The 21,081-nt window shown below is 53.7% G+C and overlaps 2 protein-coding genes across 9 annotated transcripts in view; one reads left to right on the forward strand and one right to left on the reverse strand.

Moving 5' to 3' along the window:
* The window catches only part of EDC3 (enhancer of mRNA decapping 3), a 66,732-nt gene extending 57,492 nt beyond the window's left edge, over positions 1-9,240 (forward strand). For all 4 annotated transcript variants that reach the window (XM_032174932.2, XM_058427990.1, XM_032174934.2 and 1 more), the window contains 2 exons: positions 4,001-4,218; positions 6,998-9,240. In XM_032174932.2, coding sequence (XP_032030823.1) covers positions 4,001-4,218; positions 6,998-7,332 — 553 coding nt within the window. In that variant the 3' untranslated portion in view covers positions 7,333-9,240. The remainder of the gene's footprint in view (positions 1-4,000; positions 4,219-6,997) is intronic.
* Positions 9,241-9,808: 568 nt separating this feature from the next.
* The window catches only part of CLK3 (CDC like kinase 3), a 33,484-nt gene continuing 22,211 nt past the window's right edge, over positions 9,809-21,081 (reverse strand). For all 5 annotated transcript variants that reach the window (XM_058427985.1, XM_058427983.1, XM_058427984.1 and 2 more), the window contains 12 exons: positions 20,509-20,660; positions 19,631-19,847; positions 17,655-17,751; positions 17,311-17,377; positions 14,878-14,994; positions 13,931-14,097; positions 12,484-12,578; positions 12,262-12,391; positions 11,880-11,962; positions 11,243-11,322; positions 10,894-10,984; positions 9,809-10,219 (listed from right to left, as the gene is read on the reverse strand). In XM_058427985.1, coding sequence (XP_058283968.1) covers positions 10,043-10,219; positions 10,894-10,984; positions 11,243-11,322; positions 11,880-11,962; positions 12,262-12,391; positions 12,484-12,578; positions 13,931-14,097; positions 14,878-14,994; positions 17,311-17,377; positions 17,655-17,751; positions 19,631-19,847; positions 20,509-20,660 — 1,473 coding nt within the window. In that variant the 3' untranslated portion in view covers positions 9,809-10,042. The remainder of the gene's footprint in view (positions 10,220-10,893; positions 10,985-11,242; positions 11,323-11,879; positions 11,963-12,261; positions 12,392-12,483; positions 12,579-13,930; positions 14,098-14,877; positions 14,995-17,310; positions 17,378-17,654; positions 17,752-19,630; positions 19,848-20,508; positions 20,661-21,081) is intronic.

A 21,081-nucleotide genomic window follows, 5' to 3' on the forward strand; every position in this document is an offset into this window, starting at 1 on the left:
GAGCGATTCTCCCACCTCAGCCTCATGAAGTAGCTGAGACTGCAGGCATGTGCCACCATGCACAGCTAATTTTTTGTGTTTTTGGTAGAGACAGGGTTTCGCCATGTTGTCCAGGCTGGTCCCAAACTCTTGGCCTCAGGTAATCTGCATGCCTCTGCCTCCCAGAGTGCTGGGATTACAGGTGTGAGCCATCGCACCTGGCCAAGAAGAAGGTATTCTAAGTACAGGGAGTAGCATGTGCCAAGGGCAGAGAGAATCGAGAGACCATGGCACATGGTTGTTGGCAATCCGTAAGTCACTGTGTGGCTGGAAAGTAGGGCCTCAGTACAGCTGAGTGGTAGGGAGCTGCTGAAGAGATTTCAGTAGAGCTATGACATGGTTAGTCTTGTGTTTTAAAAAGATGATTTTTAGCTACAATGAGGACAGTAGATTCAATGGAGGCAAGACTGAAGGCAGTGAGATCAGGTAGAAAACTGCAAAACTTAGAAAACTGAGCCAGGGCCAAGTGATGGTGGCCCAACTAGGGAAGCAGGGATCAGAAAAGTGGACAAATCAGGTTTGGTGACGCATGCCTATAATCCCAGTTACTCCAGGGGCTGTGGTGGGAGGATTGCTTGAGCCCAGGAGTTCGAGGCCAGCCTGGGTAACATAGTGAGACTTTGTCTCTCTCTTTTTTTTTTTGGTCTCTTAAAAAAAGAAAGAGAAGTGGACAGATGGGTTTTTTGTTGTTGTTTTTAAGGTAAATTCAGCAGGGCAAGGTAATTGAATGGATTTTAGAGGTAATGGAAAGTATAATGTCAGAAATCAGTGAACTTCAAGTTTTCTAGCCTGGACATCTGATTGGATGGTGGTAACATTCACTGTGATAGGAAACATGGGAAGAAGAGCAGGTTTAGGAGAGATGGTGGGTTTTGTTTTGGATGTGTGGAGTTTGGAATACCTGTGAGATATCCAAATAGTCTCTTAGCTATAAGGATCTGAAATTTAGGCCAGGTGCGGTGACTCACACCTGTAATCCCTATACTTTGGGAGGCCAAGGCGGGCAGATCACTTGAGGTCAGGAGTTCAAAACCAGCCTGGCCAACATGGCGAAACCCTGTCTCTACTAAAAATATAAAAATTAGCCAGGCATGGTGGCAGGTGCCTGTAGTCCCAGCTACTCAGGAGGCTGAGGCAGGAGAACTGCTTGAACCTGGGAGGATGAGGTTGCAGTGAGCTGAGATCACGCCACTGCACTCCAGCCTGGGCAACAAGAGCAAGACTCCATCTCAAAAAAAAAAAAAAAAAAAAAAAAAGGATCTGAAGTTCAGAAAAGGGTCTTAGCTGATGGTAGAGATTTAGGAGTTGTCAGCTTGTAGATGGTGTAAGAGTAGATGAGATCATGTAAGGAGAAGGTGTGAAAAGAAAGGGCCTAGGGTGGGATTCTGGGGAACATCGGCATGTAAGGCACAGTTAGGAGGATGAAGAAGAAGGCAAGAGAGGTAAGAAACCAAAAGGGTAGTGTGTAAGAACCAAGGAAGTAGTCTTTGAAGAAAAAAGGAATAGCCGGCAATGGTACTGCTGAGAGATCAATCAAAATTAGAGTTGACAAGTGCCTATTGGATTTGTCGGTAAAGAGGAGGATGTGGGCAACCTTGTGGGAGAGTGGTGTCTGGAGTCGGGAGGCGGCTTCCAAAGAGCAGGGCAGATCTGGGTTCACTGGGGCAAGGAAAGCCTCCTTTCCCTGAGCAGCACTCACAGATCCAAAGCTTCACATGGTAGGATGTTGCTTCCCACAGGGCCCCTTCCCTATTTGCGAAATAGAACCTGGTCCTTGGCTTGCGCTTCCAGCCATGGTGTTTGGGAGTCCTTGCCAGAAAACTGATATTGCAGATAAATTCTGTAGCTCCTCACTCCAGCCTGTTTTCATTCTCTGGGCCTGATAGTGTGTTTGGATGGAAGGCATCTCCTGATTCTGAAGTGATCTTAATTCAAGCAGGCTTAGTCCAAGCCAGATGTAAGATTTCCACCTCCCTCATCTTATTCGAGTTGGGGGTTGGAGTGTTAGTTTTTCCTTGTCCTTTGATTCAGGCCTGCTTCCTAGCTGTTAGATCCTTGGGCTCTCCTGTGCCAGGGAAGAAGAGCCAGGGAAATGCCTACAGGAGGGGGTAGTGTGAGGTGCCCTCTGAAAGAGCATCAGGCCTGTGTGTCTGGTGTCTCCTGCACCTCCTCCCGGAGCCGCTGTTGGAGGCACTTTGAGACCATTAAGTGGCTTCCCAGAAACATTAGTTTTGGGGCAGGAGCTGAATGTCCTTACCAAGTCACACTCCTCTCTAGCCAGCTTCTTGGGGCTGGCTGTCCTTGTGCCAGTCTTTTCTCTTAGTGTCTGAACTATCCAAAGGTCCATCTCCTGTCCTTTGCAGCAGTTGCTGATGTTGAGAAATCAGACCCGTGGTTAGTAATTTTGAAGTTTAATGTATGGCAGGTGCCATGCAGTGTTCCACAGTGCTTTCACAACATAATTTAATGTGGTCCTCATAACTTCACCTCAAAGCCAAATAATAGCCCTGTGTTTTTGGATGAGCACACTGTGGCTCAGAGAGCTGAGGGACTTGCCCACATGATACTGTTGGTACACAGTCCAGCCAGGCCTCTCATCCACATAGGTACGTTTCCAGTGCCCGTATACTCTACACCTTGCCGCTGGGTGTGTGAATGCTGTGCTCTGCTTCTTTTGATTGGGGGCGGGAGAGGTTCTCCCTGAGAGGAAGAACCCCTTTAGAGAACAAAGTGAGTCAGATTCCACAACTCTGCAGCATCCTCTGAAGGGAGCAATTCTCATCATATTTCCTCTAAATGCAGAAATGGGAAGGCGAATGGTTTGGTGTCTGGAATATAGAGTAGATTGTTAAATTCTCCAAAATGTGTTTGGGAATGGGGGCAGTTACGAAGCTCCTCTTAGCTTGACAACATCTTGTCATCTTCCTCCCTTTGGGAAACCGGTAAGTGACTATCATTGCTCTGCCACTAGGCAGGGACCTATGGCCCTGCCGTCCATCTCCTCCCTACCTTGCTGCCCCGTGAGCCAACTGTGCTGCCTATGAGTTGGGCACAGCTCCGAGGCTAATCCTTTTTATCTCCTTATTTATGGCTTCTCTGAGTCTAGAGGAGTCTCAGCTTTGAATAGCAGAAAACTGGAAGTGACTACTTCATCCAAGGCAGCTGCTAGCCTAGGAGGCCAGGTAACCCTTGGTCTGCTGCCTCCTCCATGGTCAGCACTGACTGAGTACTTTACCTTCTTTGTGTTAGGCACTGCTAAGTGCTGGGCATCCAATAATCTGCGCAGCATTCTATGAAATAGGTACTGTTAATGCCTGCAGCATTGCTTTCATTAACTTGAGTAAGCTACTAAGCTCAGTAAAGAGAACCATTGGCAACTGACTGAGAATGGAGAGCTATGGTACTTGCTGTGAGCTTATTAGGAGTTGAGGAGAGGTAAAGGCATGAGCCAGAGTAATCCCAGCAGAGGTAAGCCTTGAGCTGGATCTTCAAGAAAAGGCGGTTCAGAGTTTGGAAAGTGAAAGGCTTTCTGGGCAGGGGATGTAGTTTGAGCATAAGCAGGAAAGAGCCTTACAAGTGCAGGAGAGGATGAGACCAGCGCTGCTGGAGTGAAGCAGACACATTGTTGGGAAAGAAGAGCAGAGAAGGCTGCAGAGGAACTACTAAGTGTTCATGGGTCAGCAAAGCGGTGTTCTGGCAACAGTGTTGTGTGGAGCAAGATCTGGGTGAACCACTTAGTGGGAGGACCCAGCAATGACGTGAGGCTGGGGTTTGGGACAACGGGAGTGCCACCCTATAGACCTGGCCTGCAGTGGATTTTGTCCCCCTCTGGAGCCTGGGACTTTGTGAGCAGTGGGTAAGAGATCTGAGACCAATAGGTGCTACAGGCAATTTGTCTGGTATAGGGTGCAAGGGATTGGCAAGTATGTAGCTGATACTGCTTCTTCACCTTCTTTTCCAGGTTGAATCCCAAAAATGTTCACCAGAGGCCTACAGTGGCTCTACTGTGTGGACCTCATGTGAAGGGGGCTCAGGGTATCAGCTGTGGAAGGCACCTGGCCAACCATGATGTCCAGGTCATCCTTTTCCTGCCCAATTTTGTCAAGATGTTGGAATCTATCACCAACGAGCTGTCACTCTTCAGCAAGACCCAAGGCCAACAAGTGTCTAGCCTCAAAGGTGAGCACTTACGCAGGGCTGAGCTGAAGGCCTCCTCCCTCCTTAGCAGTTTGATGGTCTCGTCATGCCACCCAGTGGCGACAGGTGGAAAGGCACTATGTGTGTAAGGATGGTGCTTCGCCTCTAAGGAGTCTTAGAACAGTAATGTACTACTTTCCATCCCCTTATGCTTCTTCCTGTCCGACTACTCAGATGAAGAGCTGGGGACCCATTGGTCCATTCCACAAATACTCGTTGAACAGGCGCTCTTCCTGATGCTAGGGATATGGCAACAGATTTTTTTAAATCCATTCTTCCGTGGAGCTTATATTCTGGTTAGGAGGAACAAAAAGATATGTAACATACTTGTGTAGCTGTAGTAGGTGATATGGATAAAAACAAAGCAGGGAAAGGAGGCATGTTGGAGGACTGGGTAGAGAGTAGGAGACTTGGACATTTCAGGGTCAGCTCATGATGGGCCTTGGGGATGACCACAAGGATTTGGGCTTTTACTCTGGTGAGATGGGCAGTCATTGAAGGAATAAGTAGAGAAATGATATAATCAAATTTAGGTTCCAGATGATCATTCTAGGTGCTGTTTGGGAGTAGACTACACAGAGGAGTACAGAGAAGTGTCAAGATGCTGTTGTGATCATGGGAGAGAGAGATTATGGTGGCTAAGACAGAGTGGTAGTGCCAGAGGTGGTGAAGGTAGTTAGTTTCTAAATCAGTTTTGGAGATAGAATCCACAGACTGGATGTATGGGGGGTGGGAGAAAGAGAGAAGAGTTGGCAATGGCTCCAAAGTTTTTGGCCTCAATAACTGAGGTGCGATCACTGAGATGGGAAAGCTTGATGGAGAAGGTTTGGGGAGGAACAGCAGAAGCTCAGCTTGAGACACCTATTGAATATGCAGGTGGAAATGTTGATAGGGAAGGAGTTATATGAATCTGAGTGAAAGGATTCAGCCTAGAGTTACAAGCCGTAGGGAATATTTAAGCCATGAGGAGCCTGGATATGCTGTCACATAGGAAGAGAGTAGATACAGAAGTTGGAAAACTGAGCTCTATATTTAGAAGTCAGGGAGTAAAGAGCCTAACCAAGGAGATGGGACAGGAATGGTCAGTGAGGGAGAAAGAAAACCAGGAGAGTATGGTAGCTGAAAGCCAAGTGAAGAAAGGAGCATGTCATCAGCTGTGTCAGCAAGCCCTGTTCTAGGTTAAGGTCAAAGGAAGACAGAATCGACCGCTGGACTTAGCATCTCTGTGGAGGCTCCTGGTGAGCTTGACGAGTGGTCTCAAGTGGAGTGGTAGGGACAGAGTCTGACTGGAATGGGCTTAAATGAGAACAGCAGTGAGAAGAATTGGAGAGAGCAAATATGGCCCAGAGAAAGGACTTCACCAGAGGTCAGATGGTGAGTCAAGGGCAAAGCCTGGACCAGAACCTTCACCTGCTAAGTCTCGGGCCAGGCTCCTGTGGGCATACAGAAGATAGGATGCCACTCTCACTCTTGAGAGCCTCATCACCCACAGGGACTCCCCACGGTGGCACATGCTAAGCAGGGAAGTTGTGAGTCTCTAGCTGAGAAATGCTGTTACTCTAGGCTGAGAGCTGGGAAGGGGGCCTGGTGTGGGTTCCCCTTCTTGTAATTTTTTTTTTTTTTTTTGAGACGGGGTCTCGCTCTTTCACCCAGCCCGGAGTGCAGTGGCGCAATCTCGGCTCACTGCAAGTTCCGCCTCCCGGGTTCACGCCATTCTCCTGCCTCAGCCCCCCGAGTAGCTGGGACTATAGGCGCCCACCACTGCGCCCGGCTAATTTTTTGTGTTTTTAGTAGAGACGGGGTTTCACCATGTTAACCAGGATGGTTTCGATCTCCTGACCTCGTGCTCCGCCCGCCTCGGCCTCCCAAAGTGCTGGGATTACAGGCGTGAGCCACCGCGCCCGACCCCCTTCTTGTAATTTTTAACATGATGCCCCCTTCCAGGCAGTTCTTCCTCTTGTTGCCCAAAAGTTTTCCTATCCCAGCTGCTCCAGGACACAAGTCTCAACGACCATTAAGTTTGGTCTGATTTATGCTATTCTCAGTTTAACCTCTTAGGCCAGTACAGGATCTACATACTTGTTGAGACATCCTTTTCTAATACTGTCCCAGAAGCCTGGTTAGAGCAGAGGAGCCTGGGAGAATAGTAATAGGTACCCTCTTAATTCTTAATTAAGGTTGGGCTGAGTGGAGGACCCATTCCTGTGAGATAATGAGTACTAGAGAGGACAGGCTTGCTAGAGTAGAATGAGTAGGCCAGCCGGAATAGAATAAGCATGCTGTCACCTGCTCACCCTTCTTGGGTCACTCAGCAGATAGCAGTCAGCTCCTGTTTTTGCTGAACCTGAGTGGGGTTTCCCTGTGACGGCCACTTGACAGTGGACTCTGCCTTCCCAGAGGTCATAAGGTGCCCAGGGCATTAGTTGGATATACAGAGGTGTGCCTGAGAAGGCAGAGGAGGTGAGGGCCTTGTGCCCTGAGAAGCTCTGCACACTCAGGAGGACAATGGTTCATCCTGAGAACTCCAGGAGGGCAGTGGTCTGCTGGGCTGACATGCACTTGGTCTCTAGCACTCAGCCCAGCCAGCTTGCAACTCCTAGGGCCTGTGCCCTGGCCCAACTTTAAGAAGGCCAGCCTTTGGAGAGGCATTGGAGTGGTGTCTGGAAAACAAAGACACCCTTGGGGCGACCTGGTCCCTAGTCCCAGCCTGGGCTGCTCTCTGCTCATAGGGATTTTCAGATGGCACTCTTTCCACCTGCAGATCTGCCCACTAGCCCTGTGGACCTGGTCATCAACTGCCTGGATTGCCCTGAGAACGTCTTCCTGCGGGATCAACCCTGGTACAAGGCAGCTGTGGCCTGGGCCAACCAGAACCGGGCACCAGTACTCAGCATAGACCCTCCTGTGCATGAAGTTGAACAGGGCATTGATGCCAAATGGTCACTGGCACTGGGCCTGCCTCTGCCACTGGGGGAGCACGCAGGCCGTATCTATTTGTGCGACATTGGCATTCCCCAGCAGGTCTTCCAGGAGGTGGGCATCAACTACCACTCGCCCTTTGGCTGCAAGTTTGTTATCCCACTGCACTCTGCCTAGAGGGTTTCTGCGCAGGCAGGACCCTGCTGTCCCCTGCTGCTCCTGATAACGAACGCCTTAAGGATATGAAGCTTCATGGACCTTGTTGTTAAAGTTTTTTCTCTTTTGGGTTTGTTTCTTCTGTGAGAGAACAGAACTTACTTAAAACTGACCTGTCACTTGCTCTTAGCCAGGGAAGTCTTTCCCACTGGGTTCCGGGCTGGGCGGCAGGCTGACCGTGCAGCAACTCCAGGCATCTCTACCCTCAGCCCCCTGCACGGCCAGGTGGGCCTTTGTTTACAGCCGTAGGCAGCTCTCAAGACTGTGTTTCAGGTTTACAGCCACCGGGCCTGGGCACACACATTGAAGAGTGGGCCAGGTCTTGTTTGGGGGCCTGTACCTGCTCTATTTCAGAGCTTGTGGCTTTGTGTCTCCCCTGCTTTCCCCACGCAGACAGCCCTTCCTCTGTAGAACCAGCTGCACGGCAGCTGTCCATCAGAGGGCAGACCTGCACTCTCCATTCATTTCCAGGGCTGTGACAGACCAAGCCTTCCCCTAGCCCCACAAGTTGATTTGGGGGGTTTTGACCCTTACTCCTGAGCTGATCCAAGTTTTATGCTGATTTTTCCAAGGATCTCTCCCTCCTTTTCCCTCCATCACTCAGAGGTAGGGAAGGGGGCGGCATTAGGATGGTGTTACTGTACTGGGATTTTATGTTGTTCTGTCGTCTTCAGCACAGGTAGTATAAGGTTATATTACTGTAGAACCACAGTGCCCATCTTGCCAGCAGTGCCCGCCCCCACCCTCAAAGCTGAGCAGGTTGAGCCTTCTAGTCTGGGGCCAGACCCCTCAGATGGGGATATCCCTGGGGGAGCCTGGTGCTGAACCAGAAGAGGCTTCCTGGTGCTTCTGTCCTAGGCCACCACTCCTCCAGCCCTTTGCCGGCACATACATGCCCCACCTACTCTTTCGTCCCCTCTGCCCTTCCCCTGAAACGGTCCTTTGCAGCTGTCATCCCAGAGCAGGCAGATGGGCTCCTGTGCTTGAGCTCCACCCCAGCTCTTACAACATCTGGGCTTTGAACCCTTTACATTTATCCAGTCTAGATGAGTAGGCTTGGGGCCAGCACCCTGTCTCAAAGATGGCAAAATGAGGCTAGTTTTGGATGAGCTAGCTGGTGTGGGTTCCAACCACAGGAACACACTGATGCTCAAATCCTAAGGTGCCAAGCCCTAGGCCCTGGAGGCTGGTAGAACAGGATCTATGCCTGGAACCTTGGCAGGGATTCCTGCCAAGGACTTGTGCTTAAGCCTGCTTCAGGGCTTCAGGCTGCTTCTGCTCTGTGTCTGCCCAGAGTGGCTGAGCGGGTGGATGGGTGGGCAGAAGGGCTCACCAAGGATTGTGGACACAGGGTAGGCCCTGGTACCATGGGTTTCAGGCTGTTACCACTTTCCTTGTAGGAACATCGCCAGAAGCAGATGAGCCAGGGTAGAGGGCTGGCCCCTCCTCTCATCTTCCCTTCAGTCTTAAATTGTCTCCAGCAATGGGAAGAGGCCAGGGACTGTAACCCTTGTGCTGTGTATTCTCTGAGCCTCTGCTCACTCTCAGGGCCAAGCAGCTCCCAAGCCGGGGCCCTCTCTTGGCCACAATCCGAGCAGCAGTCTAGGTTACAGGCATTTTGGTAGGCAGGTTCTGGCTGCCTGTTAATGCAGTTAGGCCCCCTGATTAGGTACAGTGAGAAACAAGCTAGAACAACCCTGGCCCAGGAGACTGCCCACTCCAGCGAGATCCAGGGATGATAGCCTTGCGGGGCCACTGGGAGTTTGTGCCCAAGCTTCTCCCTCTTCTTTCCCCAGGGGGCACTGGGACTGGTCCCTGCCCTCATCCTTAGCCTGGGCCTTCCCCAGAGGTATTAAAAGAGAAATATGATTCCTCTGTCTTCAGTTCTTTTCGGGGGCATCCTGCCCATAGTACCCAGTTCCCAAGGGGCCCCCAGTCATGTGGTGAAGCCTAGCACTCATGCAGCTCTTAGGGAACCAAAAACCAGCACTGAAATAAAGCTGAATGACTGAGTCCTGTGCCGTGTGAATTGCTCTGTAGGCTGTCATGAGGTGCTGCCTGCCCCAGCCTAGGAACCCGCCCCACTCATCTCCTGCCCTCAGCAGGCCAGTTGTTGGGCACATACAGCCTAAATCCCAGCCAGTAATGGGACTGGCAGGCTGCAGAAAACCAGACCCCACCTGGCTAGCCCCGGTTTAGGTTCTCTGGGGCTGAGAGGTACAGGAGCCAGCAGGGCAGAGGTGCCATCTAGGACTGCTCAGCAGCCAGGGCCCAGAGGACGTCCCCAAATTCTGGTCTTACCCCTGCCTAGCTCTTCTGTGCCTGGCCCAGTTCACACTTAGCTCTCCACAAGCTGAACTGCTAAGAAAGACTTTATTAATAAGGTCAGGTAAGGGGAAGGCAAGGAGCCTGGAGATGGACACACTGGTACCAGGGGTTACAAACAGTAAGAAACACTTTATTATAACTTTACAACATATAAATAGCTTGGGTCAAATCTGTGCTTTCTGGCAGCGGGGCACAAGTCTGCTCCCCTGCAGGCTCCTGCCTTCCTTCACATTGCACTGTTCATTGGGTGGCTCTGGCCTGGGGCCTGGTGGTCGAGGCTGGAGTCAAGGGGCTGGGCGGCCCAGTCCCGCCCTCCATCTCCTCATGCGGTGGCCTGTGCCTGTCATCTGCTTGGGTTGCGGCTGGTGTGGAAGGACCGCTCCTCAGGGGTCAGGCCAGCAAAGAAGGGGTGCAGCAGGGCCTCGGCCAGTGTGATGCGCTGAGCAGGGTCAAATTCTAACATCCTCCTCATCAGGTCAAACAGCTGCACGTGCTCCAGGGAGTCTTGGAGCATGTAACTCTGCTCAGGGACACAAGGTGCCTCAGTGTGACGGCAGGGTCGTGGGAAGCCACAGCAGGTCCCCTTGCCTCTGGGACGCCTTGCTGGACTCGATCGAGGAGGCAGTGATGCCTCCTTGGAGGACTCTACTTCCGCCCTCCTGGACAATGAGCAGCTCCTTTCTTTTCATGCCTGTTTAACGTTTTGCTCGGAACTTGCCAGGCTACTAGGTGTCTTGCTGGGTTGATGCCTCTGCCCCCACATGCAAAGTCCTGACAGGTGGGTAGAGATCACCTCTGCGAAATTCACTTGTCCGAGCACCAAATGCAGTTGACAGAGGCTTCCTGGCCATGTCTAGGTCTTCCCTCCCCCTCACCTCAGTCCTGCCTAGTTCTTCCCAAAATTTCGAGGAGAGAGGGGGACAGGAAGCAGCAGGGTTTCTGACATCTGGCTCTTCTGGTGTTCCCCAATTACATTCATAGCCACCCTATGGGGAAGGGGTAGGGCTAAGGGCCCCTCTGGGGCAGTCTGCAAGAAGCCCCATTGCCAGCACCCAGCCGTCTTGGGTGCCGCCTCCCATAGAGCTGGATCGAGGAGGCAGCCTTTAGCGGCCTGGCCTGTCTCTGCTGTATGTCTGCCCAGTGCCTGGGGTCTCTCCTTGGCATGAGTTGAGCTGGGGGTAGCCAGAAACTGACCTTCAGAGGTTTGCAGTTCTCCTTCACATACCGGCCGTCAGAGCTGTTCTCATCCCAAACTAGGCCCCCTTTGTAGAAATATTTCTGCTTCCTGAAAATTAAGGGGGTGGAGTCAAGTGTGGGAGTAGTAAGGGGACAAGCCTCTGGTGGGAGGTGGGGAAGAGCAGCTCCCAAGACAGCAGCAGAACCAGGGCAACAGGTCTGCAGGGGCACACAGGGAAGGCTTTTAGGAGCCTGGGGAGCCATGGACTGTCCAGCAAAGACTCACCACATCCAGTACCCTGCTGACCCACAGCCAAGAAGAAAAAGGCTCCTATACCAACCCTGAGGGGGCTACTGGGGTCCTTACCTGGTACGGTGGATCATGTGTGATGGGATGGGCCCTAGGATCTTCTCCATCATCACCAGGTGCTCTCGGTTTTCATGGGTCTGTGGAAGATTAGGGACAGTGCAAGGGGGTCAAGTCCTAGCTCTGGCCCCTTCAAGGAGAAAAAGGAACAAGAAAGATGGGCAAGTGCTCTCACTGCCCCAGGAGATGCAAACCTACCAATGAAGCGGCAGCCCCAGCTTCTCCTGCCAGCCTGTGCTCAGGCTCAGGCTCCTCAGCCCTTGTGGGTGGAGGTGGACTGGGCTGTGACTACATTTCTCTCTGGTTAGCTCTTCGCTCCCTGCCCAGAACATGCCCTGTCCCAGCCCATCCCAATGCCTTTAGTCATCTGTGCCCCTTATCTAGAAGGTAAGGTCACCTCCTGTCCCATCCTCCATCCTCGATGGCCTAGCATAAGACTCCTCTGAGTGTTCCAGCTACCCTGACCTCTGCATTCCCTTTAGCATCTACATCCTTAAGAGTCTGAATCTCACATGATGATTAGTGGGAGGAGGAAGACACCTGCATTCTCATCCATGTGGGGCTTCCCACCCCAGTGGCCTGCAGCCTGTCACAGTAGCAGTACTCAGGGTAGGGGAGCGATGTGAGGTGGCTGTACCTGGAAGAGTGTGAAGCCCCGGTAGTACTCAAAGAGAATGCAGCCAATGCTCCAGACGTCACAGGGCTGTGCCCAGCCCAGCTCTGCAAGCCAAGATGGGGAGAGGCTGTGAGATCCAGCCCTATGCTTCCAGCCTGGAAGTCATAAGGCAGCCCCCACACCGGCTGGCAGGACTCTTGCCCAAATCCTTGTACAAGGCCCTCTCTCAGTAAGGCTGACAGATAAAGCCAGGTCAGTCACCTGTGTCTCACGACACTGGCCCCTTGGTCTGAGAAACTCTGCCTGCCCTGGGTGGCAGACTGACAGGCATGCCACTGCCTCTGTTCATACCCTCCCAACAACAGTCCAGTGTGACAAGGTCACAGGCCATACAGTCACTCACCAAGGATCACCTCAGGCGGGCGATAGTGACGGGTGGCCACAATGGTTGTGTGATGCTCATGGTCAAATGTGGCACTGCCAAAGTCAGCCACTCGGATGCTGGTGTTCTTCACTGACTTCTCCTCACAGCTCTGAAAGGCAAGGCAGGCCTGCCAGGTCAGGAGTCTGCACCAGCGGGTAACCCACCTCTGAAACAGGGCCTCACCCTTACCCCCACCAATACCTTGTGCTCATTGTAGAGGGTTTCAAACTCAGAATTCACAAACAGGATGTTCTCTGGCTTCAAGTCTGTATGGGTCAGCTGATTCTCATGCAGAACTAAGGGAGCAGGGAAAGAAGGGGAAGTAGGCACTGAGAAGCTGGCTCTCCTGCCAGCTCTAGGCCAGACCCCTCTTCCAATGCCAGCAACTGCCAGAGCTCCTCACACCCCCACCTCAGCAGGGAGCTGGACTACAGCCTGCCTCTGTGCTGGCCTCCCTCTCAAGGGTTCTCTGTACTTGAGGCCTTGGAGGGTTCTGATACTTTAGCAGGGGGATAGGAAAGAAATTTGCCATTCGAAAAACCTCCCTCCACCTCTCCTCTGCAGAGACCAGGCCTGCTCACCTGTCTCTCACCAGAGCTACAGCAACAGCCTCGAGGTGGTTCCCTCTTCCCTGCACCAGCTACATAATTTGCAGGGCCCTTTGCAAAATGAAAATGCAGGTCCCCTGTTCAAATTACTAAGAATGTTAAGGTGGTGGCAAAAGGACATTAAATCAAGCACAGGGTCCTGTGCGACTGAGTGCACAGGTCGCATACCCAGGAAGACAGCCCCGCCTCTCATTGCTAGTCATGGGCAGGGAAGCCTTTCCCCTCCAGCCCCTTCTGACAGTGGCTTCTCGCTAGTAGTCACTTTTCAGCTCAAGGCTCCCATCTGGCACTCAAGACCCTCACAACTGTGTGGCCCACCACTCCCCCAATGGTAGCCTACTCCACTGGAGCCAATTCTCAGCCCATTAACAGGCCCCAGGCCTCACCAAGCTGTTCCCCTTGCTTGGAATCCTTGTCCCTGTCCCATCTTGCAGATCCTGTGGGAGGAGGAAGACCCCTGTCTTCTCATCCAGTGGCCTGCAGCCTATCACAGTAGCAGTGCTCAGGGTAGGGGAGCGATGCGGGGTGACCTAGAGCGATTCTAGCTCAAGGCCTACCAACTTCACCAAGGATCCTTTCTGTACTGCTGCAACCATTGCAAATCCTACTGCGCTGAGCCCTGGCACCACCAAATAATGCTTTTCAAGGCTGGCAGGGAGATGACAAGTCAGGGTTAGAGGGTTTCCGTGTGGGCAGGACCTGTGGCGCTGTCAGGTCAGGCTTCTACCTTTTTATCCCATGCATGAAGCAGGGAGGCAGGGTTGGTGGTTAGGCCAATTCCAGAGCAGTTCTTTTGTTTTCTTCCTGAGTGCCTGGGGGTAGAGAGGCTGGTCCAGGAGGTCCCTGGAGGGAGCCCTAGCCTTTCCATCCTCACACTGAGATTCCCACCTGAAGACAGGCCTTTCCACCAAAGGGGATCTGGTGTCCCTCAGGCCCAGGAGAATGGTTAGTAACGTGCTGGAATGAATGGGGACAAGTAACCAGATGACTTGGCTGCAGGCATGTGGCCGCCCATGCTTCTTTTGAGGGTGGACACTTACATCTAAGGGCGTGACAGAGCTGGTAGGCCATGTGCCGGACATGTGGTAGGGGGTAAGGCTGGAAGTTATTCTCCTTCAGGAACTCAAAGGTGTTCTTGCCCAGGAGCTCAAAGGCGATGCACATGTGACCGTGGAAGTTGAACCAGTCAGACATCAAGACGCACAGGCTGGAGGAGGAGGATGGGCAGGGCTCAGGCTGTGTGCTGGGGGCCTGCCTCACCCCCTCTCTCAGATGAAGACAGTTCCCAACTCTCTCCTAGGCCACTGGGTCACACACGGGAACGCAGATACACACAATGCAAGAGAATCAGAGCAAGAGCACCTCTCCCCACCAGCCATCACCCAATACCCAGATGAGCTCTGGGCAAGGACTAAGCTTCCTGCGGGGGGTAGGGGAGATGTCCACGGTTCTGGTCCAAGCCCTCCGAGCTTCCCTACTTATGATGTGAAAGAAGCCCTGCCTCAGAGTTGCTGAGGGAAAGATGGAAAGTGCTGGTGCACTCCGCAGGACTGGTGCTGCTTTTCTCCACTTGCTCACCTGCTGAGCTTCGTGAGGGTCTGTGCTGGATTCACCCATCTGCCCAGGCTCAGCACAGTGCGTGGAGGAGAGTGCTCAGTGTGTCTGCCACAGAAAGGCCCTCCTTTGGGTATCTCCTACTATGTGAGAGCCCCAGCTTCATGTTTTTATCTTGTCTTATGCCCAGCATAACCCAGTGAGCTCTCCAATTCACAAACGCAGGGCTGGGAGGCCTTCCTCAGGACACAGAGCCAGCTGGGGTGAAGACTGGACTGCAGTCTAAAGGCTTCCAGCAAGACCTTTGCCAGACTCCCCTGGCTCTGAGTGTGGGGAGAAGGCACAGTGCAGACAGGTGAAGGCACACGACTAAGCCCTTGGAAGTCCAGCAGCCCCACTGAAGGCTTCCCTCCCACTCCTTGCAGATACTCACAACTTGTTTTCTTTGTCCTTCTCCTTGATTTTTTTGAGCACGTTGATTTCTAGCCGGGCAGCCTCCCGGTACTTGCCCACATTGCGGATGATCTTCAGGGCAACCTGAGACTTCCCTCTGGTACCCAGGAAGGAAACAGAGGTTCTCATCAGCAGCTGCCCAGTCCTTCCCCCACCCTCCACCCCAACCCAGCAACTCCCAACAAACACCACTCCAGGAGCAGCTGGCACTGAAGAGAGCAGATACTGGATGCCCAGCCTGCCCCATGCAACACCAGACCTTTGCCCACCCAACAGCAAGCTCCCTGGCATCTGTGAGTTAATGCTGTTAGCATCCTTGCCATCCTTCGGCTTTTATGTTCTCAGCCACTGCCAGCTCCCAAAGGAGTGTGGGAGAGTAGAGGCCAATCCTGCTTAACCAGTGCCAGTCCAAGAGCTCACACAGTGACCTAACCTGTACGCCAGGCAGCCCCAACCCCGGCCAGGCTGTCCCACCGAGAGCCCTCCTGCGGCACCTCTTGACCTTCCTGAGCTTGTCTGCAAGTCTGAGCAAACAGGGATGGGGGTTCCAGGATCAAGTAAAGATCTGGCAAGAGGTAGGGGTACCAGCAAGGGTACCTCTCACTGTGAGGCCCAGGGCCACTCCCTTTACCACACCCCTCGCCAGCCGCACCTACCTGCCACAGTGTTTATCAGCGACCACAAAATGCCAGGAACCCTTCTTAAGTGTCCAAAGAAGGTTTTAACAGTCCCTGCTCTGTGCTTCCCACCCCCAACCCCACCTCAGGAGGCCATCTGCAGGGAGCCAGCAGAGAAGGAAACCTGCTGAGGCTCGGCTGCCAGGCCCTGTCAGGAAAGGACAGCTAGAATTCAGATGCCCAGTGGGGAATGAGACAGCCCTAGCCTGGAATGGCATGTCCTCTGAGGCCTCAGGGAGGCTGACTGTGGTGCCTAAGGCTCACAGGCCCAGGGTAAAGGGACCTTCTAGGGAATCCCCTGCTTTTTTCTCCCTATCCTATTTTCCCAGATTCTCAGGGCAGGAAGGGACCTCAGGGGAAAGGCCATGCACTCCGGCCTCCTCCTAAAACAGGGTCCCTCTGTGGCATTCCAGTCCTCAGCACAGGGAGCTCATCACTTCCAAGGCAGCCCCTGTCAGAGTTGCACAGCTCTTAGAATAAGACCCTGCCTTTCGCTGAGCTGAATTCTGCCTCTGCATGACAACCCCCACTGGCCCTGGCTCCCTTTGAGTCCCGTAAAGTTTCCCTGGACCCTCCACCTGCCCCCTAGTGACTCCAGAGGCTCATTTTCCCTCCAGCTCCTCAGAGAGGAGCAGCCCAGACCGCTTACATGCATCCCGGCTGTTGAGTCTGCCATGTCTCCACCTGGCCACGGTGTGGTTGTGCAGTCTCTCCACCCACTGGTCCCAACCCTAACCTCTTGGGCCACACTGAGTCGTACAGGCATTTACATGGAAACTTGGAGCAAATGGAAGCTTCCTCTCACTCTATCTTGTGGCCACGGGAAAGGCTGGACGCCTGAGTCTGAATGACCTGAACACCCCATTTAATGTAGGAGCACTACAGCGCAGTGGTGGCCAGCTCTGCTGTTAACTGGAGTATGATGCAGGCAAACCCTGAGCATGTTTATTCATCTCTGAAATAGCGAGAGGGCCACATATGGGTGGCGTGTGGCTCCAACGAGGACACAAGCACTTTGTAGCTGAAGTGCCAAACCAACTAGAGAGCCTATGGCAGGGAGGCAACTGGCTCCCTGGAGGTGGCCTCCCCAACCCAGACCTATAGGAGAGGAAGCAAATGTTCTAGTCTTGTGGAATGGTAAGGGCTTGGGAGAGAGTGAGGTGCAGCATGACACACACAGGTACACCCCACTCTCCTGGGAACACTCAGCGGAGACCACACACTACCCTAGCCACACTGAAGAAGGCAGCAGCCTGCTTGGTGAGAAAGCCCAGGGTCATGTTTCTCTCGACTGAGATCTGCACAGCCTCAGGCAGACCCTCAGGGGATGGGACTTATGCTTGGGCTGGGCTTAGTGGTACTCCTAGCCCTTTGCCAGGCCAAGAACCTAAAAGTTATCACAGGAAGCAGCTCCAAGCCACAGGGGAGCTCGGGCCTTGGCCCTGTTCTGATATCCACCACCACAGCCCTAGAGAAGTGGAGAGATTGGAGCAGAACCTTTCACTGACCAACAATTCTTGGGTAGGGACGCCACATAACTGCAGGACCCAAGAATTTCTCCCTTACTACAGGGGATCAGCAAAACCCCAACATGGACAGGTTGGAACCCTACTTTGATGCCACCCTTCAAAAAGAAAAAAGTTAAGCTCTGATAGCTGCCACCCTCAAGAACCTCAGGCCAGCTCTTCCCAGGAAGATCACATCCAGAGCTAGCTGTACTGCCCCAGCTCGCTCACCTGGCATGGTCCAAGCACTCCACCACCTTGCCAAAGGTGCCTTCACCCAGGTTCCCCACAATCTCATCTAGGAGAGAAAAGAAATTGGGCATGAGAATCTGGAGGGCAGGGGGTTGGCAGCTCCTGCAAGTTCACAGCATTCAAATTCTCAAAAACAAAAAAGGTTTCTCTCTCACTGCTACACTCTTAAAAATGGAAGTTGCTAGTGTCTGTGTCATTCAGGCAATTACTGGTGGCCCCGCTAAGGCACCACGCGCACTAGAGGCCCCTCCAGGCAGGAGAGGTCTCGTCTAACAAGGGGGGTAGAAAGTAGAGAGGTAAAGTTTTACGAAAGGTGGCTGTACATCGCTCTTGGAGCCAATCGCCGATCCGGCACACCAGGTGACCCTCCTTGTCATCTTCCACACTCCGGCTGCTGCGCTTACTGCTCTGTTGGCTTCTCTGCATGCACCGCCCCCCGAAACGCCATCCGACCAATCGCATGGTAGGCGGTTCCGATTGACAGATTGAGGTGTCAGTCAAAGGCAGAGGTGGAGACGGTGAGGAGCCGGTGGGTTGGTTGGTTGGATTTTCCAGATCCCAGCATTTCATAAGGCACACAGCATATATAACGATAGGGATATTGCAAGGGACACGTCAAGACACAAACTGACTTCAAAAACAGAAAAGTAAAAACAGCTACAGGTATGCAAAGAAAACTCGGACATTATCTCTAAGAGGAGCGCCACAAACGCTCAGGAAGATGACCTGCCTCTGCTGCTGAGGGCCACGCTGTGAGGAGAGCCATCGCCCCGACTCCCTCCTCCTCCTCCTCCGAGTCTCTCCCTCCCAGACCCTCCCATCTGACTTTGGGCAGAGCGGAAGATGCAGTGAGAACGGCGGCGCAAGAAGGCAGCTGGCCCTGCCTGGGTCCAACCATCCAGACTGGTCAGCGGCTGCTCCGGCTTCAGCTGCAGAATGCCCAGCCTGTCCTTGCCTGCCTCTGTTCGCCCACGCAGACTTGCACATGCCTGACAGCTGCCACTCAGAGCCAAGCTGCTACCTGCCTCCAGACGGCATCCTTGGCCAGATTTCACCAACACTACCAGAAACAGCCTTCCGTCAGCAGCCCTCCTGCCACCAGCCTCAAGCAGGAAAGCAGCCTGGGATCCTCTGGGCCGGTCGACTGCCAGGCTTCCTACCACAATGGCCCACACAGGCCCCATGCCAGCTCCTGCCCTGGCCTTGGCACCCATGCTGCTCACAATCTAGGCCCATCCCAAGCCTCACGACGATCGATAGAGGGCACCAAACAGAGAAACAGAGCCAGACCTGCACTGCCATCCTGTGGCAGCATGTGGCAGTGTGCAAAGAGGTGAAATCGCCCGCACAGTCAACCCTCAACCTGTGGCCACTCGAAGAAGTCACAGAAAGAGCTGGGCAGAGAAGACGCCTGGCCTCTCCACCGCTCCTCAGGGGCCTCCAGGCCAGCAGGAGGGAGGCAGGGAAGAGGGATGGGGGAGAAGAGAAGACCGCATGTAACCTCAGAAATACACAACTGGCTTTGCTTCCCCAGGGCACTGAGCGCAGTGTGGGCTCCAGAGACCTTACAACCCTCCATGCTAGGAATACTGGCCAGGCCCTGCTCTGGGCATGTGGCCTGCAACTGGACGAGGCCTGGGGCGGCAGCCTTTCCGCCATTTCTTCACATGCCCCATCACACAGGCACCTGTCCCTCCTCATCACAACTGCCCCTCATAAAGAGGCTCGGCTGGAGAGGGCCTGGTTGGAGATTAGAAGGGAAGTTCCCAGTCTGAGCTGGCTGACAGGCAAATCCTCCCGTCCTGTGAGGCACTCCAGACCAGGGGCTTTTGGGAAGGGGTGTGCAGATGAGACGCAGAGGTGGGTGCAGTCCACATCAGAGCACTCAGTTACACGAGGAGGCAGTCTCTGGGTGGGAAGGACCAGGCCATACAGCTGCAGACCACCATATCAGCCACTCTACTAGGATCCCTAAGAAGTGTCCTAAGAAGTGTCCCCAGCCACTTGCACCACGTGGCCTGTGTCTGAAGCACTGCGTAGACATAGACAGGCCAGGGGCCAGCCAGCATCGGAGCCAGAGTTCCTATAGTTGCCACTGGAAGGGGCCAAAAGACACAGGGGCCAAGACCCTGTGATCAGCCCTACACCTGGACCAGACAACACATACACACACACATGCACGCACACCAGTGCACGTGCACAGGGCTGGCAGTACTCACCCGGACCAGCCAGCCTGAGAGAAGGCTAGGAAGAGATGAGGCCTTTAAGCCCCAGCCAGCACACTCTGGCTACCACTCACCGAGGAGGCGCTGCTACAAGACCTGGTGCGGCGTTTGTGGCAGTGGTGGGCATGCTTGCGGGTCCGGTATGGCCCCCTCTCCCGGGATCGCCGACGATGACGAGAACGTGAAGATCCATAGTAGTCCTCTCCAAAGGATGGGCTCCGCTCTTCACACCGGTATGTATCGCTGTCACGGCGCTCCCGGTACCTCCTCTGGTAGGGCAGGCGGTCATGGCTGCCAAAAGGGGGATGGGGACGCTGGTCAGCTGGGTCCTTGCTGTTAGCAGGCAAGAGACCTGTGGTAGGGCCACTGTAAAGGGCTGAAGTGGTACAGGACAGCCTGTGCTAAAAGCATCCAGACTGGTGAGAAGTGGGCAGAGAGGGGAGGGTGCAAAGGTACTAAGCCCGCCCTCCAGAGCCCTGTCCAACGACAGCACCCTCCAGCCGTAGGAGGGGGGTACGGGGGAAGGGGAGTATGGTAGAGGGCCTCCGAGGGTTCTACACCCTCCAGAGTTCCCTGTGGCCTGCTGCAACTCTAAGTTTGGCCTGGGGGCTAAGATAGGCCCAGGGAGCAACCTTTCCAGGGGTGAGGTTATGTTCCTAATCCTCACCGAGGAAGGCTTAGGAGGTTAAGCAGGAAAGACGCTGGCCTAGAAAATGGGGGAATGTGTGGGGAGAAAAAAAGGCACTCCAAGACAGAGAAAGAGTGGGCGGCAAGGATGGTAGCTACTGCTGAGGCCGAGGCATGCAGGTGAGGTTAGTGGAGGAGCCCAAAGAGGACAGGGCAGGGATCCAGGGACAGCTGGGCGGGGATGGAGTCATCTCAAGGAGTCTGGAGCTGCCACAGCTAAGCCCAGCTGACAGGAGTCTTTCCCTCCTATCTAGTTCCCTCTCACCTTCTGGACCGAGATCTCCGTGGGGGAGGCTCCCTTCGGGACGGGTACCGCAGTCTCCCTTCATGTTCCCGACTGTAGGACCTCCTCCTCTTCCATCGGTAGCTCAGGTACGGGTCTGGTTCAGGGGAGCGGTATCGCTTACAGTGATGCATCTAGGCCATGAGGAACAGAAAGCCCTGCTAAACACACAGCTAGCCACCTCCAGCCATGGGGCTGCCTGGGGCTTCCCGGTTGCTCCTGAAGAGGCCCATTGTTCTGTTTGGAGGCGGCCCCTCCCAGAGGTTTATGAAGTGAAGAAGAACTCTGAGGTCACACTGGTCAAACAGCAGACAATAGGAAACAACCTTCTCTGCCAGTGAACAAACAAACAGCTGCCTCCCAGCAGAGCATCACTAGCCTGGTGGCCTGGGTCCTCAGGGAACTGGGTGAGCCAGGGCCAGGGGCTGAGGGAGGAACCCTGGGTGGGGATGGTGAACACTACCACAGGGAGATCAAAGGCAGGAGAAAGGGGAGCCTCCACCAGTGTGACCCCAGAGGTCTTCAAACAAACAGCCCATGGGAGGCAGCTGTTTG

Source organism: Hylobates moloch, unplaced genomic scaffold, assembly GCF_009828535.3.
Source record: "Hylobates moloch isolate HMO894 unplaced genomic scaffold, HMol_V3 SCAFFOLD_14, whole genome shotgun sequence".
In the NCBI taxonomy this organism is placed as follows: domain Eukaryota; kingdom Metazoa; phylum Chordata; class Mammalia; order Primates; family Hylobatidae; genus Hylobates; species Hylobates moloch.